Source organism: Nuphar pumila, chromosome 10 (assembly GCF_984573655.1).
Source record: "Nuphar pumila chromosome 10, dmNupPumi1.hap1.1, whole genome shotgun sequence".
NCBI classification, from domain to species: domain Eukaryota; kingdom Viridiplantae; phylum Streptophyta; class Magnoliopsida; order Nymphaeales; family Nymphaeaceae; genus Nuphar; species Nuphar pumila.
In genome coordinates, this window is record NC_143258.1 from 89,268,458 (window position 1) to 89,284,888 (window position 16,431).

Here is a 16,431-nt window from a genome sequence, read left to right on the forward strand (position 1 = left end):
ATATCAGATTATTGAATCTGGCATGGACCCCCCCACACACCAAGATTCAGAGTAAATACACTCGTCGTGTACACGTCCAACTGTCAAACCTGCGATGTCCTTCAACTAAGAATGTCTTAAGCCAATCCACTTGTTCTCTTGAAATTGAGATTCAGGAGAATGGGTGGGCCCGGCTTAAGGCTTTCAAATTGAAGGAAGTCAAGAGTTTGATACTTGAGGTGTGTGCCCTTTTCGACAAGGCTTAAGCCAAACGGGGGCTCAGCTTGTCTGGCAAGCGCAGTTAGTGCACATCACCTTGTGTTGGGACGTTGCAAGTTTGAATCCCAATGGTATGATTGTATAACTGGTAAGGATCTGCCTAGAGTCCCAATCGGGTGCAATCACATGCTACACAATTTGTGCATTAGGCACCTCATCGCCTTTCATCAAAGCCTTGGGCCCTACAACTGATGGACCTGTCCTCGAGATGGAGGACGAAAGTGCTTAATGCACAAATATTTGTGTAATCATATTGCACCTTATTTTCACATCTGCCTAACCCCAGTTTTCTCTTCTTCTTTTTCAACGGTAAGCTAAGGTTAGGCAGACCCCTACCCGTTACACAACATACCATTGGGTTTTGAACTTGCAACGTCCCAATACATGGTGACGTGCACTAACAGAACAAGCCGAGGTAAACAACGCTCGATTTCTTCAAATTCACATTCTTGTCATTCAATATATTCTAAAGAGTCGAACTCTTGGAGTAGCTGTATTGGTATCATAACTCTTGGCATTGCTGTATTTACATCATAAAAATTAAAAACACAAAAAAATGAAACATAAAAATAAAAAAAGGTACTTGTGCTAATATGGTATAATATGGATATCTTAACATCCACACCATTTAAGATCACAAATTTATTAAGATTTATCATTCTGTATCTCCAGTCGTGTTATTTTCAAAATGTCATGAATATTCACGACAATGTGCAAGAGCACCTTAGGGTTAGCTGCAAATTGTGATTTTCAGTATGATGACTTCTTTCTTTTTCTTCCTAGTCCATAACTGTGGTTTTCCGAAGAGAGACAGAGAGCAGCATCACACGGCCAGCTCAGAAAACTCCCTGGAAACCTATGTCACATGGGTGCGGGTGCGGGTGCGACACGGGTGCGGCGCAATTTCAAAAATTTTGAACACGGGGACTCGGCTATATATATATTAAAAAAAAATAAAAATAAAAATATATATATATATAAGACTCGGTCAAAGTTGTGCCCATTAGGGGACAGTAGATGAGTTGTGAAGTCATTCTGTACACTTTCTTCATACAGGAATAATTCACTTTTGGGCACTTTCTTCATGCACTGTAATAATTCACTTTCTTCGTACAGGAAAAAACCACAAAAACTTGAGTTGTGCCCATTCTGTACTTAAAACTTGAAAGTGTACAGGTTTTTTAGTTGTGATGGGTTTTTTTCCTTACAGCTGTAGCCCAGAAAATAAAAAAAAAATTCAAAAAAAAAAAATTTCCAAAAAATGGACCAAAATGACCCTGGGTGCGTTGACCACACCCAGGGTCGGGTTGACCGAGTCCGAGCCGCACCCGTGTCGGTGCGTGTCGACGCGGGTGCGGCGACCTTGGAGCCGAGTCCGTGTGACATAGCTGGAAACAGATATACATATAAACTGTTACTAGCATGCACATATAAACAAGGCAATATCTTCTGCTAGCCGATGATTTCAGAATCAGACTCGTAACCATTGATGCTGATCCACCTCCTGTCACCCTCATCGTTAGCGGGTGTATAATTATACACATTCTGCAAGTCTGCGTCAATCGCAAGTCTGCGGCAGAGACAAATACTTCAGTTGATTTGTGTTGTGCATTTCAACTGCAGCTCTCTTTGGGTAGGATCAAGTTAATCCCTGTCTGCCAAAGCTACTGCCTCTTCCACGGTGTGATGACGATTCCTCTGTTTCATGATAAACAACACCCAGTCAAGGAAAAGACAATGTTATGAGATTTAAGATCTTGTTCTTTTACCATTTGAATCGCCATTCTGTGCGGTGAAGAATGGTGTTAGGTAATTTTTGTCAAGCGCAGTGAAAGATGTAGTGCTGCAATAGAAACCAAGATATACAGATCAAGCAGTGAACTAAAAGGCAACAGAGAGTTGGATTTTAGAAGCACGAGGTAAATTTGAAACAAAACCTCTTGTGGAACTCTTTTAGTCTCATTTTTAAGTTTTGTCCAGATGTTGCAGCCTCTCCATAGCTCGGAGCAATGTAATTGTTTTCCTCATCAAAGCTCTGAAATGAAGGTATAAAATATAAAAATTTAACAGGGGCAGTACCTTTCAATTAAGTCAAGTAAGAAAAAAGCATCACATAGGCCAAAGAATGGGGGGGGGGGGGGGGGGGGGAGGGGATTACAGGTACACATACAAGCACTTGAAAACAAAAAAAATAGCAGCATCTTTGAGGAACAAAGATTCCAAACTGATGGTATCCCTGAAATCCAACAAAAGAGGCAAACCTGCACACCCGTATGCTAAGCTTTTCCTAGAAAATTCAAAGATCAACAAGCATATGTATGCTTGTATGCCTGATTACAACCACATGCACTTCAACAGCCAACAAGAACTAACTAAAAGTACAACCTAAAAATGAAAAAAATAGAAAAAGGAGGTAGCTGGACAGCAAGACTGCTGGTGCCAAAAATTATAAGGTACTTGATGCACAAAGTAAGATAAGTTTATATGTTGCAGTGACGACCAAAGAACCTTTACAGAGGTACATAAAGCATGGTTATAGAGATGCAACAAAACCCTTGAGAATCTGCAATGCCAAAGTCTTCCCCACCACTGTCAATGATAAACAACAGAATATTTGTTTTTGGATGTGTATGCATACAATACATGCATACTGTATATATTAGTATGCATGTGTGTATGTATGGGTACTTCTGTTCTGTTGTGGTACTGAACCACCATAACTTGATTTATGTAGATTTTAAGTAGCCACATGAGTAGAACAATGTGCCAGAGACTGAGAGACCCAGAGTTTAATGCATCACACAGTTGCATCACAAGGTAAAAGATACTTGCCTCTTCTAGCTGACTGTCGATACCATCACCTACAACTTCCAAGGCTTCAAGCATGGTTCCTGTTGAACCTCCAATTAGTAGCACCTACAGCATTTTCACAGTAATGGTAGGTAAATCATGTGAATATCTGAAAGAATAGGCACATGGAATATTGCTGCAAGAAAACATAAAAGTAAAATACAACATATTAATCAAATGTAACAAATTGTTTTTTTTTCTCATTCATACCCAACTTCATTTCTGAGATTTAATACTTGCATAAGCAAAACCAAATGTCTTCTAAATGCTTTTGAGAAACAATTGGATCTTCTTAATTGAGTAGCTCTGTGTCTTAGTTGATGTATCACCTACCGTTAGGACAATAATTGCAGTTGTAGCAGTAAATATTGTCTGTCCATGCCCTTCTGGAAGATCATGGACAGATTGCAGAGCAAGAGCAAAGGCCATGGCACCTCTCAACCCTGTCAACAAAAGCTTACTGATTATTATGGAAAAAATTTCCCTGACAACAACAATAGTGCTTCCTCCTCACCGCTATACCAAAGTGCTTTTTGATGCTTTAGTGGTATTTTCCTGTTTGCTGGTCGGACCAAGTTGACCAAATATGCACATGAGAAAACATTTGCAGCCCTTCAAGATAAACATAGGAAAGAGTAGATCAAAGCTGTTCAACAAACTATCTACTATATATTATCATCACAATGGAAACCAAAACCTGAAGAAATGAACATTAACCATTGGTAGTAGAACTACACTATACATCCAACAACAACCAGGTCATTCCATTGTCAAATTAGCACAAGTAAAAAGACGGACAAGCACAAAAGCAACAATTCTACATAAACTTAACAAAGTCATGGATCTTACTATTCTTATCTACAAAATAATCCATATGATAGAAATGAATGGTAAAAGGTTTGAGGAAAAGCAAGTTAGCTATCCATAGGAACTTGAAAGGCAAAAAATGTCTTGTTTTGCTTGTTTATAAAAGAAAAGATTAGCTAGGCCGCCTAAGGCTGAATGATACGAAATATAAAGCTTATAAAAACAAGAGAAAGATAACAGCCTATGATGAAGACAAAAGGACAGTATACAACCAACAACAAAGATCAGTCAAAAGATGTTCTCTCTTTTTGTTTCACCTTATCTAAGAATGTGAGCAAATTGAGCAATTAAGACAAGTTATAATGGACAATATGCTAGAGCAATCTATCAGTATGCTACGTAATAGAAGTCCCACAATGAAAATTATCAACATACCTTGCAACACCAATAAACAACTGGAATTTCCATCATGACAAAAGGTTAAGGAAATGAATTTGTTCTCAGCTTCCAGAACTATATTGAACAATGCAATCTATCTGCATATAACTATCAAGGATACGATTGAGAAAAAGATAAAACCAATGTGTGACCAGCTCTGTTGCTCCATTGCAATATCAAAGCCCATGTATATAAATCTGCAGGTTATATAGAAGGTACAAATATTTTGTAAATCCAAACAAAAAGTATTAAACAGTGTCAAATATAAAATCAAAAGGCCATCTTACACAAAAGTCTCTGCTAAGAATGATATCAAATGAAAACATGCAGCAACAAATCTTTGGGAATTTTCTTGTAAGTTCGAGAAAGTGTAGTGTTTCATTACCTGAACAGTAAAAAATATGAGACAGAAAAAATTATGCAATGAATTTGGCTAATAGTAGGTTATTCTTTCGCAAGATCTTGGGAAGTGCACTCACAATTCCAGTGAACAGAATTGACACAATACCAGAAAGCCCAAGACCTTCAGCAAGCATGTACCTGCATGGCAAATATTAGCTAATTAGACACCAGATATCACCATACTAAGCAAAACAGATTAAAAGAAATACATGAAATTGCTTACGAGAAATATGGGAAAAGGACAAACAGGCAGCACTCCAAATTCTGAAGACTGAAAGGAAAGAAGAAAAACGCATTAAAAACTCTAAGAAACCTATGGAAGAAATTAATATGATTAATAGGTAGTATGTTGAGACTTACTTGTCAATATCCAGGCCCGCATATTTAAAAAGGTATCCAATGGTTAAGGATTCCAATTCTTTTACATAAAAAAAATATAGAAGGTATCCAAGAACTATTATATACAAGAAAGAGCAGCCATTCCAGATAAGCAAACATTTAGTCAACATTCTATCTACCAGTCAGAGGCTTTCACAGAACAAAGTTCTTTAAGTTGTATGCATTAGTTAGCAAGGGTCTTGCCGCTATCTTTCCAATTTATTAGGCCCCTTTGTGTGCATGCGGTCTTGTCAGGTATGTAAGTTATAGTGAAGTCATGTTATCACAATGTGAGCCACCACAGCCTTGACTGGCATGCAATGCACATGCATAAACGTGTGTGTGCATACATGGGCCTCTTTCTTACAAGTCCCTGTTACTGTTAGCCTAAGAATGGTTAACTTCTGAAATCTGCTGCTGGAATCATCAAATGAGGAGCAGAGTTATCAATTTACCCATCAATTAGCAATAAATGTTGCTCAACACTGGCAGTTTTGCTTTCTTTCTCCATTCATCTGATATGAAAAATATTAAGATAACTTCATACAACCCAAATCTCTAAGTTAAATCAAATACATACATCTCAAATCCCATCCTCAAACAACAAAAGAGAACTCCCCTATTCCTCTATTAAGCAAAATACAAAGTCTATATATTGAATACGGAGATTTGATGCTAACGCACTAATAATGCAAAATATGCAGGTTTGAAAATGGGAGGGTTCTAGGGAGGTTGAACAGGTAAGTAAAAGGTAAAATTGGGATTTCAAAAAGTTAACAGTAGCTAGGGTCTGACCATTCAATTAACAGTAGGAATGTTTTGGCATAACATGCAAAAGGCTCAAGTAAAACATCATAAAAGATAAAATTTCATTCAAAAATCATAGGATTGCCATCAAAATGTATCATTGAGCTCATCCAAGCAAGCTAGAACCAACTCAACCTGTTTCCTTCTTTTGAAGATATTTGTTAGATGATAAAGATTCAGTTGCTTAGTACCAGTCATATTCCTCTTCTATGAGAGTAAGATATTTCAACAATAGATGAGGCACGTTCAAATTAATCGCCATGAGTTTAACATACATTTTGTCACCCACAAAGTAAAACTCAATAATATCTACAAATGGAAGTATTTATAAAGGGGACAATAGTTTGTAAAGAGAGTGGCACCTCCAAACGAGAACAAATATCCACCAAAGAATCCAAATGGATAAGCACAAAGAGCCACTATGGGCACACTCACAAAGGCCACTAAGGGCACACACCAAAAAGAGCACACAATACAAAATATATTTATTTTATTGATTAACAAAATGCATGAAAGATGCATACTTAACAATGAGGGGGAGATCCCCTATATATACACAATATGAGAGGGTCATCTAGCCGTTAGAGCTAGTCTAATGGCCAGATCAGCTAGCCGTTAGACCAGTTCTAACGGTTAGTCAACTTGAGTTGACCCAAAAAATAAAACAAAAGAATATTGTTTACAATAAAGAATAAAAAATAAAAATATATATAATGTATATACATGTATATACGAATATATACATACATATGTATGTAAAGATATATATATATATATATACATTTTAACACTCTCCCTCACACTTATGGTATAATGACTGAAAGTTTGCTAAGAAGGAAGTAAAATCTAGGAGTTGGGAGCTATGTCACATGGGTGCGGGTACGGGTGTGACACGGGTGCAGAGCAATTTCAAAAATTTTGGACACGGGGACACAGCTATATATATGTATATATATTTTTAAATATATATATATAACAATAATAAGACTCGATCAAAGTTGTGCCCATTAGGAGACACAACTATATATATATATATATATATATATATATATATATTAAGACTCGGCTATATATAATATTTTTTTTTAAAATATATAAAATGATCAATTTTTTTTTAGTTTTTATACATCTTTTTCCCTAAAATGGACAAAAATAGACCCGGTCAAAGTTGACCGAGTCCAAAATATGGACGGACTCAGCCCTTGTGCATTGATCGAGTCCAACACTTGGTTGACCGTGTCTGCCCCGTGTCCGCACCCGTGTCGGGGCGTGTCGACGCGGGTGCGTCGACCTTATAGCCGAGTCCGTGTGACTTAGGTTGAGAGAGATTTAGTGAAGTATATTGATTTATAATCTAATGTAACATACGGCAGATCAATGATGTCTTGAAGATACTCATCTTGTATACAGTGACAATCCATCTCAATGTTATTTGTTCTTTCGTGAAACATGCGATTGCTGGCAATGTAGATAACAATCTTGTTGTCAAAGCATATCTTCGAAACTCCTTTTATTTGAATTCTCATGTCAACAAACAATCTTCTTAACCAGACCATCTCCATTGTAATCGTAGTTATGACCCGATATTCAACTCTTGTTGATGAAAGTGAGACCTTCTGTTGCTTCTTGCACCTTCACGAGATCAGATATTTACTTAGAAAACACAAAAACTCATAGTTGAGTATCTATTTTTGGGATTGCATCCCCAGTCAGCATCAGTATAAGCAATTAAATCTAACGTAGATGAAGAAGACAGAAAAAGACGTCTAAAAATAAAAATTTTGATGCATTTAATAATTTGTAAGACTGCTTTCATATGAACGGATGTATGAGTATGCTAAAATTGACTAGTTGTATGAACATTGTGTGCTATGTTTGGTTTAGTAATATGTTAGTGTTTGTTATGTTTTAACCAATGTTACCAGTATCGGTGTGTATCGGCCAATATGCATTGTATCGGAATAATTTCGATACATTGCCAAGAAGATTCGACAAATTTTTAATAAATGTAAAAAAATACCGAAAAATATTTTTAATATTTTTTGAAATTATTTTAATGGTTTTAACACGTGTCACATAATGACTGAAACATAATAATTTATTATTATTTTTGGGCCAATACAGCTGAATCGGCAGCCCAACAATTCAGAGCCATTCAGACAACATTGGTTTTGACCATTAAGTTAGTTGAGGTCCCCAAATGGTAAGATGAGCTCCCAATACAAACCTAACAGGCAGGTTTAGATTATTCATCCTTTATGAAAAAATATTAGTAATTACAAAACCACCCTTGTCAACAGTATATTATTAGTGTTCGATTCTATCATGAAGAAAAAGTGAACCAGGTAATATGATAATAATCTTCTCATCCTTTTTTACAAGTGCAAGGTGAGTTAAAGGATATCAAAGCAGAAATAAATCCCACACCAACTCCTGCAAAAGCAAAAGAGAGACAATGCCAACATGTTACAAACTATAAAAAAGGGAGTTTCTCATGAATATAACAGATGATACTCTTGCAAAAACAATTTGGAAAAGAAGGTTTAACAATCGCAAAATTATAGTCATTTATTTTCATTACTCTTTCAACAAGCAAAAAGAATACTAACCAGATGACATTGAACCAACAAAAGTCTCAAGGAATCTTAGAATGATAAGAAAGATGCTTTGGCTGGAAGTTGCATGACTGTTTACTGATGACATTGTCCTGCAGATAGAAGCATTTACTGAATAAAAACCAATCACCCAAGAGAGATGTTCAATCATAGACTTGGTAATGCAACAAGTTTGAAGCAAACCTGTACAATGAAATCGCCATCTTCAAAGCATCCAAAAAACAAAAGTTGTTAAAAGCTTGGTGCTTAAGAAAAACAATTACTAAAAAGAAAACCAAACATACTGCATCATTCAGAACAGATTCCCCAAAGACCAATGCATAAAGATTCATATCTGTCCCTAGTTCCTGCAGAAATTCACAAGAGGATATTCACCATGCGCTGCTTCAAACAAAGCATACATACAAGTAGCTAGACATTTTTGGATTAATCATATTAAACTTCAAGCTGTTCCATGAACATGCAAGTGCGGAATTGCATAGTATAAAATCAAAATAAACTTGGAAAAGCAGTAGCAAACCATGTGTAATTTATGAAACATGTAGAAAGAGACATGATTCATAGTTGCTGTGTATGGCATGCTACCATTATAAACACATTCATGATAAGATAACACAGTTGCATAAACTCAATAAGAACAATATGATCATAAGAAAACAAACTAGATCTCACACCTGAAATATGGATAAAACGGTTACAGGATCTGTTGCCGATATAAGAGAACCAAACATCATACTTTCAACAAACGGCAGTTTATACATGAGAAACATTACTCCACCAAGATAGCTGGAAAAGAAATAGCACCATCATGAATTCAACTCCATGGTTGCAAACAGTAGAAAATATTAGTACAGAGAATATCATAGGAGAAGACGAAGAAATGTGCCATGAAAAAGAACTTACACCAGGAATCCTGTCACAATGGAAGCAATAAATGTCCCTAGAATTGCAAATGTGACTATGGCTCCAAAATTTGAAAAAAATGGTTTCTGACAACAACAATCAAACTCAAGTAAGTTCAGAATGAATATGATCCCTGCAGATCATGTATATTTTTCAAGACTTAGGCAGAAAGGTTGACTTACAGGTTGTAAGCTGAAACCTGACTGAGTACATAGTTGTCAAGGAAAAAAGTCCATAATATGTTTATTCTATAAAATTACTATTAAAATCAATACAAGTATGAGGTTAAAAAGTAAGTGCACAGTTATACAAAGCTGTAGGATATAATATAATCGGCGGTAGCAAAAACAAGAAGAAGAATTCCTCATGAAAATTGAACCATGTTCTGCAAGCCAGGAAGCATCATGGGAAAATCAGACACAAAAATGGCAGTGAGAGATTCGCAACAAAGTATAAATGTTAATACAGCAACCAGAAAACAAATAGCAAACCGTATGTTCCTCTCAGTGTTTGATATATTAGCAAGCACACCCACAGTTAAACCTGTCACAGAGAACTATAAAAATAAATACAAGATGATTTAGGTACATGTTCTTCACACAGAAAACTATTAAACTGGATGATGTATCTATCACCTGCATGAAGAACTTATGATCCATAAAAAAACGGATGTGAAGTCATAATATATCAGAAAAATGGATAGTGCATTTTGTTAATTCCTTGAAAATTAAAAGGCTAAGGTCTCACTTTTCAGGACGCAAAAAACATCCTGTAGTTTGCCAGAAATGTGAAAAAGCATGCAGAAGCATGCACATAGATACATGACATCCATGCACTTACGTTTTTGTGGATACACAAACTATCCATGCATATACTGTCAATGTAATTGTGTTTTCCTGTAAATATGCAGGGGTATACTGTTCATAACTATGAAACAAAAACACCACCTATGAACTTAACATATCATTTTTAATGATTACAGAACTTAACAAGCTTATGATTTTTGGGAAGAAAATATCGTATACAAAAATTAGAAAAAATAAAGGCCATTAGGAATTATAAGGGCACATCCAACTAATGTCAGATCTTTTTTGTGTAAAACTATGACTATGGAAACATATACTATCTACACATCCAAAAACCAAAAAGACATGTATATACAGGGAGTTTGCAAATAAAGTTCCTCGCACAATGACATCAATGACAAAATACCAAGAACAGTGAAACATTATACATTGTCTTGTAATTTTCAATAACTACAAAATGTCAACATTTAAAACATTTGCTAATAAAATCCTAAATATACACACATTATATATATATATATAGAGAGAGAGAGAGAGAGTAACAACCACTGAATCACATAAATGTGTCAATGCCTATGAATGCAAATGAACATGGACCTATGTCACATGGGTGCGGGTGCGGGGGTGCGGCACTTTCAAAAAACTTGGGTGCAAGGGTGCGGCAATATATATATATATATATATATATATATATATATATATATATATATATATATATATATATATTAAGTGTTAACAGTTAACAACATTAACACTAATGAATGTTCATCTTGGACATGACCGAGTCGAGCTAGGTCAATTCGGGTTGGGTCAGGTCTACCCATCTCCACTTTCATCCCTACACTGCAGTGGCATAAAACATAAATGGACATGATATTTTACCGGTCAAAGCAATTAACTTTTCTAATGCATTTATTGATTACTTATAAATATATATATATATATAGAGAGAGAGAGTAATTAATGGGAACTGAGCAGTCCATTCCTTTGTTAAATCTCCATCCCTCGGCTGTTACGTCTTTGCTAGCCTCTAAGAAGTTTCTTCCCAAGATAAAAGTAATTAAAAATCATGTAGAATTAATTCTTCTTTCATTTTCCATGAAACCCCTTTAAGTAACCATTAGTGGTAACGTCCTTATTTTTTCCATGATGCCTAGGAACATGTATCGGCTAGCATTTACCAACCAAACACAAGTCACAAGAAGCAAACAAATACTCCATCAATCAGCCTTTTTTTTGTCCAAAAATTGGACACAAATGACCCTGAGTGCGTTGACCGCACCCAGGGTCCGATTGACCGCACCGGGTGCTGCACGCGCATCCGCGTCGACGCAGGTGCGGCACCCGGTTGGCCGAATCCCTGTGACTTAGACATGGACTTGATCTTATTCACAATCATATGTATATATATGTGCGTGTATGTGTACAGGGGTGGAGCAACATGTGGGCCAGGGTGGACAAGTGCCCATCCCCACCCGGAAATCCCCAATAAGGGGGTCTAGCTCAGGATGGGCAGTGACCAACCTAACCCAAATGTTGTGCCCCCCAACCCCCCCCCCTCTCTCTCTCTCTCTCTCTCTCTCTCTCTCTCTCTCTCTCTCTCTCTCTCTCTCTCTCTCTCTCTCTCTCTCTCTCTCTCTCTCTCAGCCGGTCCATTCCCCCCCCCCCCCCCACACACACACACACACCTGTGCCCACCCTAATTTGAATTTCTGGCTCTACCACTGTATATATGTGTATATATATATATATATAGAGAGAGAGAGAGTAACAACCATTGAATCACATAAATGTATTAGTGCCTATGAATGTTCATGAACATGGACTCGGTCTTATTCACAATCATAAGTAAACATTGAATTTCATGGTAAAACGTAGACATCTATCTTGGTCAATGACACTATTTTAAACATGAAAAGAAGGGCTTTGATGACATTTTTCCCAGGGTAAATATATGCACCTGATTTACAGTAAATATATTTGGTGAGCTCATAAAGCAATGCCATTCAGTGCAATTTACTTAGTATTTGGTAAATGCCCTAACAATCGCTTATGGAGGTTTCACTGCCTCTTTCTGTAAGCTCTCATGGCTAGATGCTAGCTGGTGAGGCCCATACAATAACAGAATACAGTCGCCTCATGGCTATAAAAAATGCTGTTACTGTGGCTGGAATCAATAGCATAAGGATGGGATCAAGGAAAGAAAGAGTGTGAGCATGCATGTGTCTTAGGGTTACAATACAGTGCAAAAATGCAAAAAAAAAAAAAAAACAATGTGAGCAATGTGCATTGATAACACTAGGCAACATCAAGAATCTGCTTTGAGCTATACTTACATTTATAATAAGCAAAGCAACATTCTTTAATCAAGAAAAGGTCTTTATGTTCTTTACAAATGACGTAATGCTTGGGCTTGACTCACTAAAAGCTTGGATCAAAGTTCATTCTTAATAAACACCAAGGTCAAGTTAAATTTATAGGTCTTGAGCCTAAGCTTCACACTAAGAGCTTGTTAAGCTCATTTAAAGATATTAAAATATCTAAAATATGCATATGTACACATCATATAAAGTTGACATTAAAATAAGCAGATCTCAATAGTTACCTAGTTTCTTACAAAAAGGAGGTGATGGGTTATCATCACCTCCTCCCTTTAATAAAAGTCGTTTGTTTCTATTTTTTGAGAGAGACGTTAACCTGGCTCAAGCTCAAGCCAAGCTTGAGGAGCACAAGCCCAAGCTTGGCTCATGTGCAACCCAACTTATCAGCCAAAGTAGAGAAGACAGTCGGAACCAGTGTTGTGAAAAGTGTTGAGGCGTAGCGAGGCGCTCCACAAAAAACTGAGGTGAGGCATAAAGCGTAAGCCTCAAAAAAAATTTTGAAAACTTAAAAAATTATAAAAAATATCTAAAAATACAAATAAATAAAGAAATGCTTTATTAATGAAGTAACAACTAATAAGAAATAGAAAATCTCAAATCAGTACTAAAAAATATAAGATTAACATATAAAAGCAACTAAAAACCTGATTACATAACTGAAAAACTAATTATATAATTGAAAAATATATTGTCCTATAAAGCAACAACCAATAAGCAATAGAAAATCTCAAATAAGTACTAAAAAATATGAGATTAACATAAAAAAAGCAAAATAAACTAATTAAAAACTAATTAAAACTAAAAGTAAAATAATCTAATTAATTCAAAGTAACTAAGAAACTGATTACATAACTGGAAAACTAATTATATAATTGAAAAATATAATGTCCTATAAAGCAAGCAACAACCAATAAGCAATAGAAAATCTCAAATAAGTACTAAAAAATATGAGATTAACCATATAAAAAGCAAAATAAACTAATTAAAATATTACTATTTACAAATAAAAGTAAAATAATCTAATTAATTCAAAGTAACTAAGAAACTGATTACATAACTGGAAAAACTAATTTATATAAAATAATTAGTTTTATTTTTTTTGTGCATCACGCCTCAGGCTGGCGCCTTGAGGCGCAGAGGGCCTCGCCTCAAGGCAAGGCGCGCCTTTTGTGCCTCAAGGTGTGTGTTTTATAACACTGGTCGGGACACAAATAAGAAATAAGTGCTTTTGAGAATTATCCTAGTAAAAAAACGTTTTTTAAAAAGGTTAGCGATGAATTTCTTGTGATTAAGATTTAACATCTTGTAGTGCAACATTAGAATAACTTTTGGTACTTAAACTTTATTGTACAACAATATGTGGATTCGATAAAAATACCACTAGTAGTATTTGTGTTGGATGGATAACATGGAAGCAAGATTTACATTGTTATGTGAAGCAAGCACCTCTGAGATCTGAAGAGCATTTATACAGGTCTAAGATAAGGCCATCACTCCTATATGGTTCCGACTGTTACGCAACTAAAAAGTGATAAGAGAAAATGAACATACCCAATATGTATATGTCAAGGTGGATGTGTGAAGTAGCACTGAAGGATAGGATTAAAAATGCATGAAGATGCTCCCCATATCAACAAAATGAAAAATGTTAGGAATGGTGTGTCCAATGCTAGTTTGGTTGTGTCCCATGTAAATCTATCATAGGCTAGGTACCAAGAGTTGATGTAGCATGAGATAGATGATCGAGAAAAGTAAGAGACCAATAAAGACTGGAGGTAATGATGAATATAGGATACAAAGATTTTTTAGACGATATAAGTTGTCTAGATCCCAAGTTTGAACAGGTCCTTGAATTCGTCTACCTTGATTGGTGGATAAATGGCTCACATAGCCACTTTCCACCCAGTGTTTCATGGTTGCCAGGTTGATTATCACTTTGTACATCAGAACATTGAGGTAGAGGGCATTGATACAAGATTAGTTCATATGGAATTTCAAGTTGCAGATATGTTAGTAAAAGCATTATACTACACGGATTCTTTTTGTTGATATCTACATCAAGATATTTATTCTTAAAAGTTTTTTCTCCTTTTTCTTAATATCAATAATCTAACAATTTATTCTCCATACTTTTTACTCAATAGTAGTTCCTAATAACTACTTTCCCAATAAAACACCAATTACCATATGCTAATTGACGATCATGCGTCTCATATAAACAGGAAAGGAATTTCCTAATCTGTGCGTTATCAAATACGTTTTCTTTTTCTCCGTCGTAACTACCTTTTTATTTTTGCCTTCTTGCAGAGAGAAATGGATACGGACGAAAACGGAAAAAGAAGGCCAAAAAGGTCAAGAATCCCAAAATAACCTGCGCGTTTATGCCCAAACGATTAAGCGGAAACCGAAACCCAAACAAGCAAAGAACGTTTCAGAAGGCAGAACAAACGAAAAAAATGACATCTTGACCTAGCGATGAGTTCGAAAGACAAGTACGATCAGCTATCTACCGCCACCTCTTACAGTTACCCAAATCTTTCTCTCCAAAAATGTACGGAAAATTTCTTTTCTGGAAGCGGCATCAAGACTCGCCAAGAACTTGATTTTTGCATCCTACAGCTCGTCAATAAGCCCTTTTTCCTTCTCTTTCCTTCTTCGACGAGAGAGAGAGAGAGAGAGAGAGAGAGAGAGAGTACCGATCAAAAGGGAAGCGCCCGCCTCAGGGAGGTAGTAGAACTTGTGGCGCCTGAGGACGTGGCCGAGGACGAACGACAGGACGAGCATCATGATTTGGAGGAGGATACCGACTCCGGCCGCCTGCTGCTCCTTTCCCGGAGCTCCGTCCGACGAACCCGACGGAGATATCGGAAGTTCTGCCATTGCGACGAGCGATCGACGGCAGCGGACGCTTCCCTTCCGATCGCTCTCTTGCCTCTCTCTCTGTCTCTCAAGTTTTCCCTCTTTGGTGTCTGCGTGTGATGGAAGGGATTCGCTTCCGCTTCCCCAGAGAAACGCCACCACCACCGAACTCTCGAGCTTGCGTCTTCCTCCTCTCAGCGCGGAGTACTCCTGTTTAATACCGTGCGTAAGCATTCATAACGACCAGAAATTATCATTTTCCGTTTTTACCCCTTCGTTTGGATGCAATCCATACGGGTCGGGTACTCGACCCATTAGCGTATACCCGAACCCGCCCAAATGACGCTCGGGTTCGAGTTCGGGTTTTGTCATGTCACAAACATGGAATCCCAGACACGGACCGCATAATTTAAAAAAAAAATTATTAAAAATACATATAAAATACTAGGAACGTGTAGGTACCCAACAAAAATCGTGGGCCGACTCGGGTTGGATTCAGGATGACCCAAATATTATATCAGGCCAGCATTTTTCATGCCCATACCCGATAATTCGGGTTTGACTCGGGTCGGGTACCTGGTACAAACCCGAACCATTAACAGCCTTAATGGTTACAAAACTCGTTCTCGGGAAAATATCGGCCAGGAAATTTCGTGACATTTTCAAGAATGACTTCTCGATAAGACCTTGGGAAAATTTAAGAATATCTCAAAACCATATAGTAAACATATAAAATTATTTTAATATGGTTTTAATACAATATTAATGAATTAAAATTGTGATATTTTTTTTAAAATAAGCAGTTTTTTACATAAATTCACAAAGTTTCCAAAATATTGGCGATATTTAATGACTATATATGCATGTACCACCAATACCGCAAGTCTCAGTATCAAGATTAGTTAATGTGATGGCTCTCCAACCATC

General features: G+C 36.6%; 1 protein-coding gene across 1 annotated transcript; it reads right to left on the reverse strand.

Annotated features, from left to right (window-relative positions):
- Positions 1–841: 841 nt before the first annotated feature.
- LOC149827259 (sodium/hydrogen exchanger 6-like) lies at positions 842–15,675 on the reverse strand. Its single transcript, XM_090019232.1, has 23 exons — positions 15,342–15,675; positions 9,950–10,001; positions 9,784–9,843; positions 9,641–9,665; positions 9,459–9,544; positions 9,230–9,341; positions 8,840–8,902; positions 8,739–8,758; positions 8,550–8,647; positions 8,345–8,373; positions 5,116–5,147; positions 4,979–5,026; positions 4,833–4,893; positions 4,641–4,738; positions 4,475–4,550; positions 4,351–4,370; positions 3,623–3,720; positions 3,442–3,551; positions 3,091–3,174; positions 2,196–2,293; positions 2,028–2,101; positions 1,655–1,956; positions 842–1,114 (listed from the first exon to the last, which is right to left on the reverse strand). The coding sequence occupies exons 1-22, from the start codon at positions 15,523–15,525 to the stop codon at positions 1,898–1,900; spliced, it is 1,587 nt and encodes a 528-aa protein (XP_089875358.1). The 5' UTR covers positions 15,526–15,675; the 3' UTR covers positions 842–1,114; positions 1,655–1,897.
- Positions 15,676–16,431: the final 756 nt, after the last annotated feature.

Excerpts from the sequence above, each read along its gene's own strand:
- LOC149827259 (XM_090019232.1), bottom strand. The coding sequence starts at position 15,525 with ATGGCAGAACTTCCGATATCTCCGTCGGGTTCGTCGGACGGAGCTCCG. Across the intron at positions 8,374-8,549 it reads TGTTGGTTCAATGTCATCTG|GAGTTGGTGTGGGATTTATT; the intron begins GTTAGTATTCTT and ends TTGCTTTTGCAG. Across the intron at positions 3,175-3,441 it reads CTGCAATTATTGTCCTAACG|GTGCTACTAATTGGAGGTTC; the intron begins GTAGGTGATACA and ends AAAATGCTGTAG.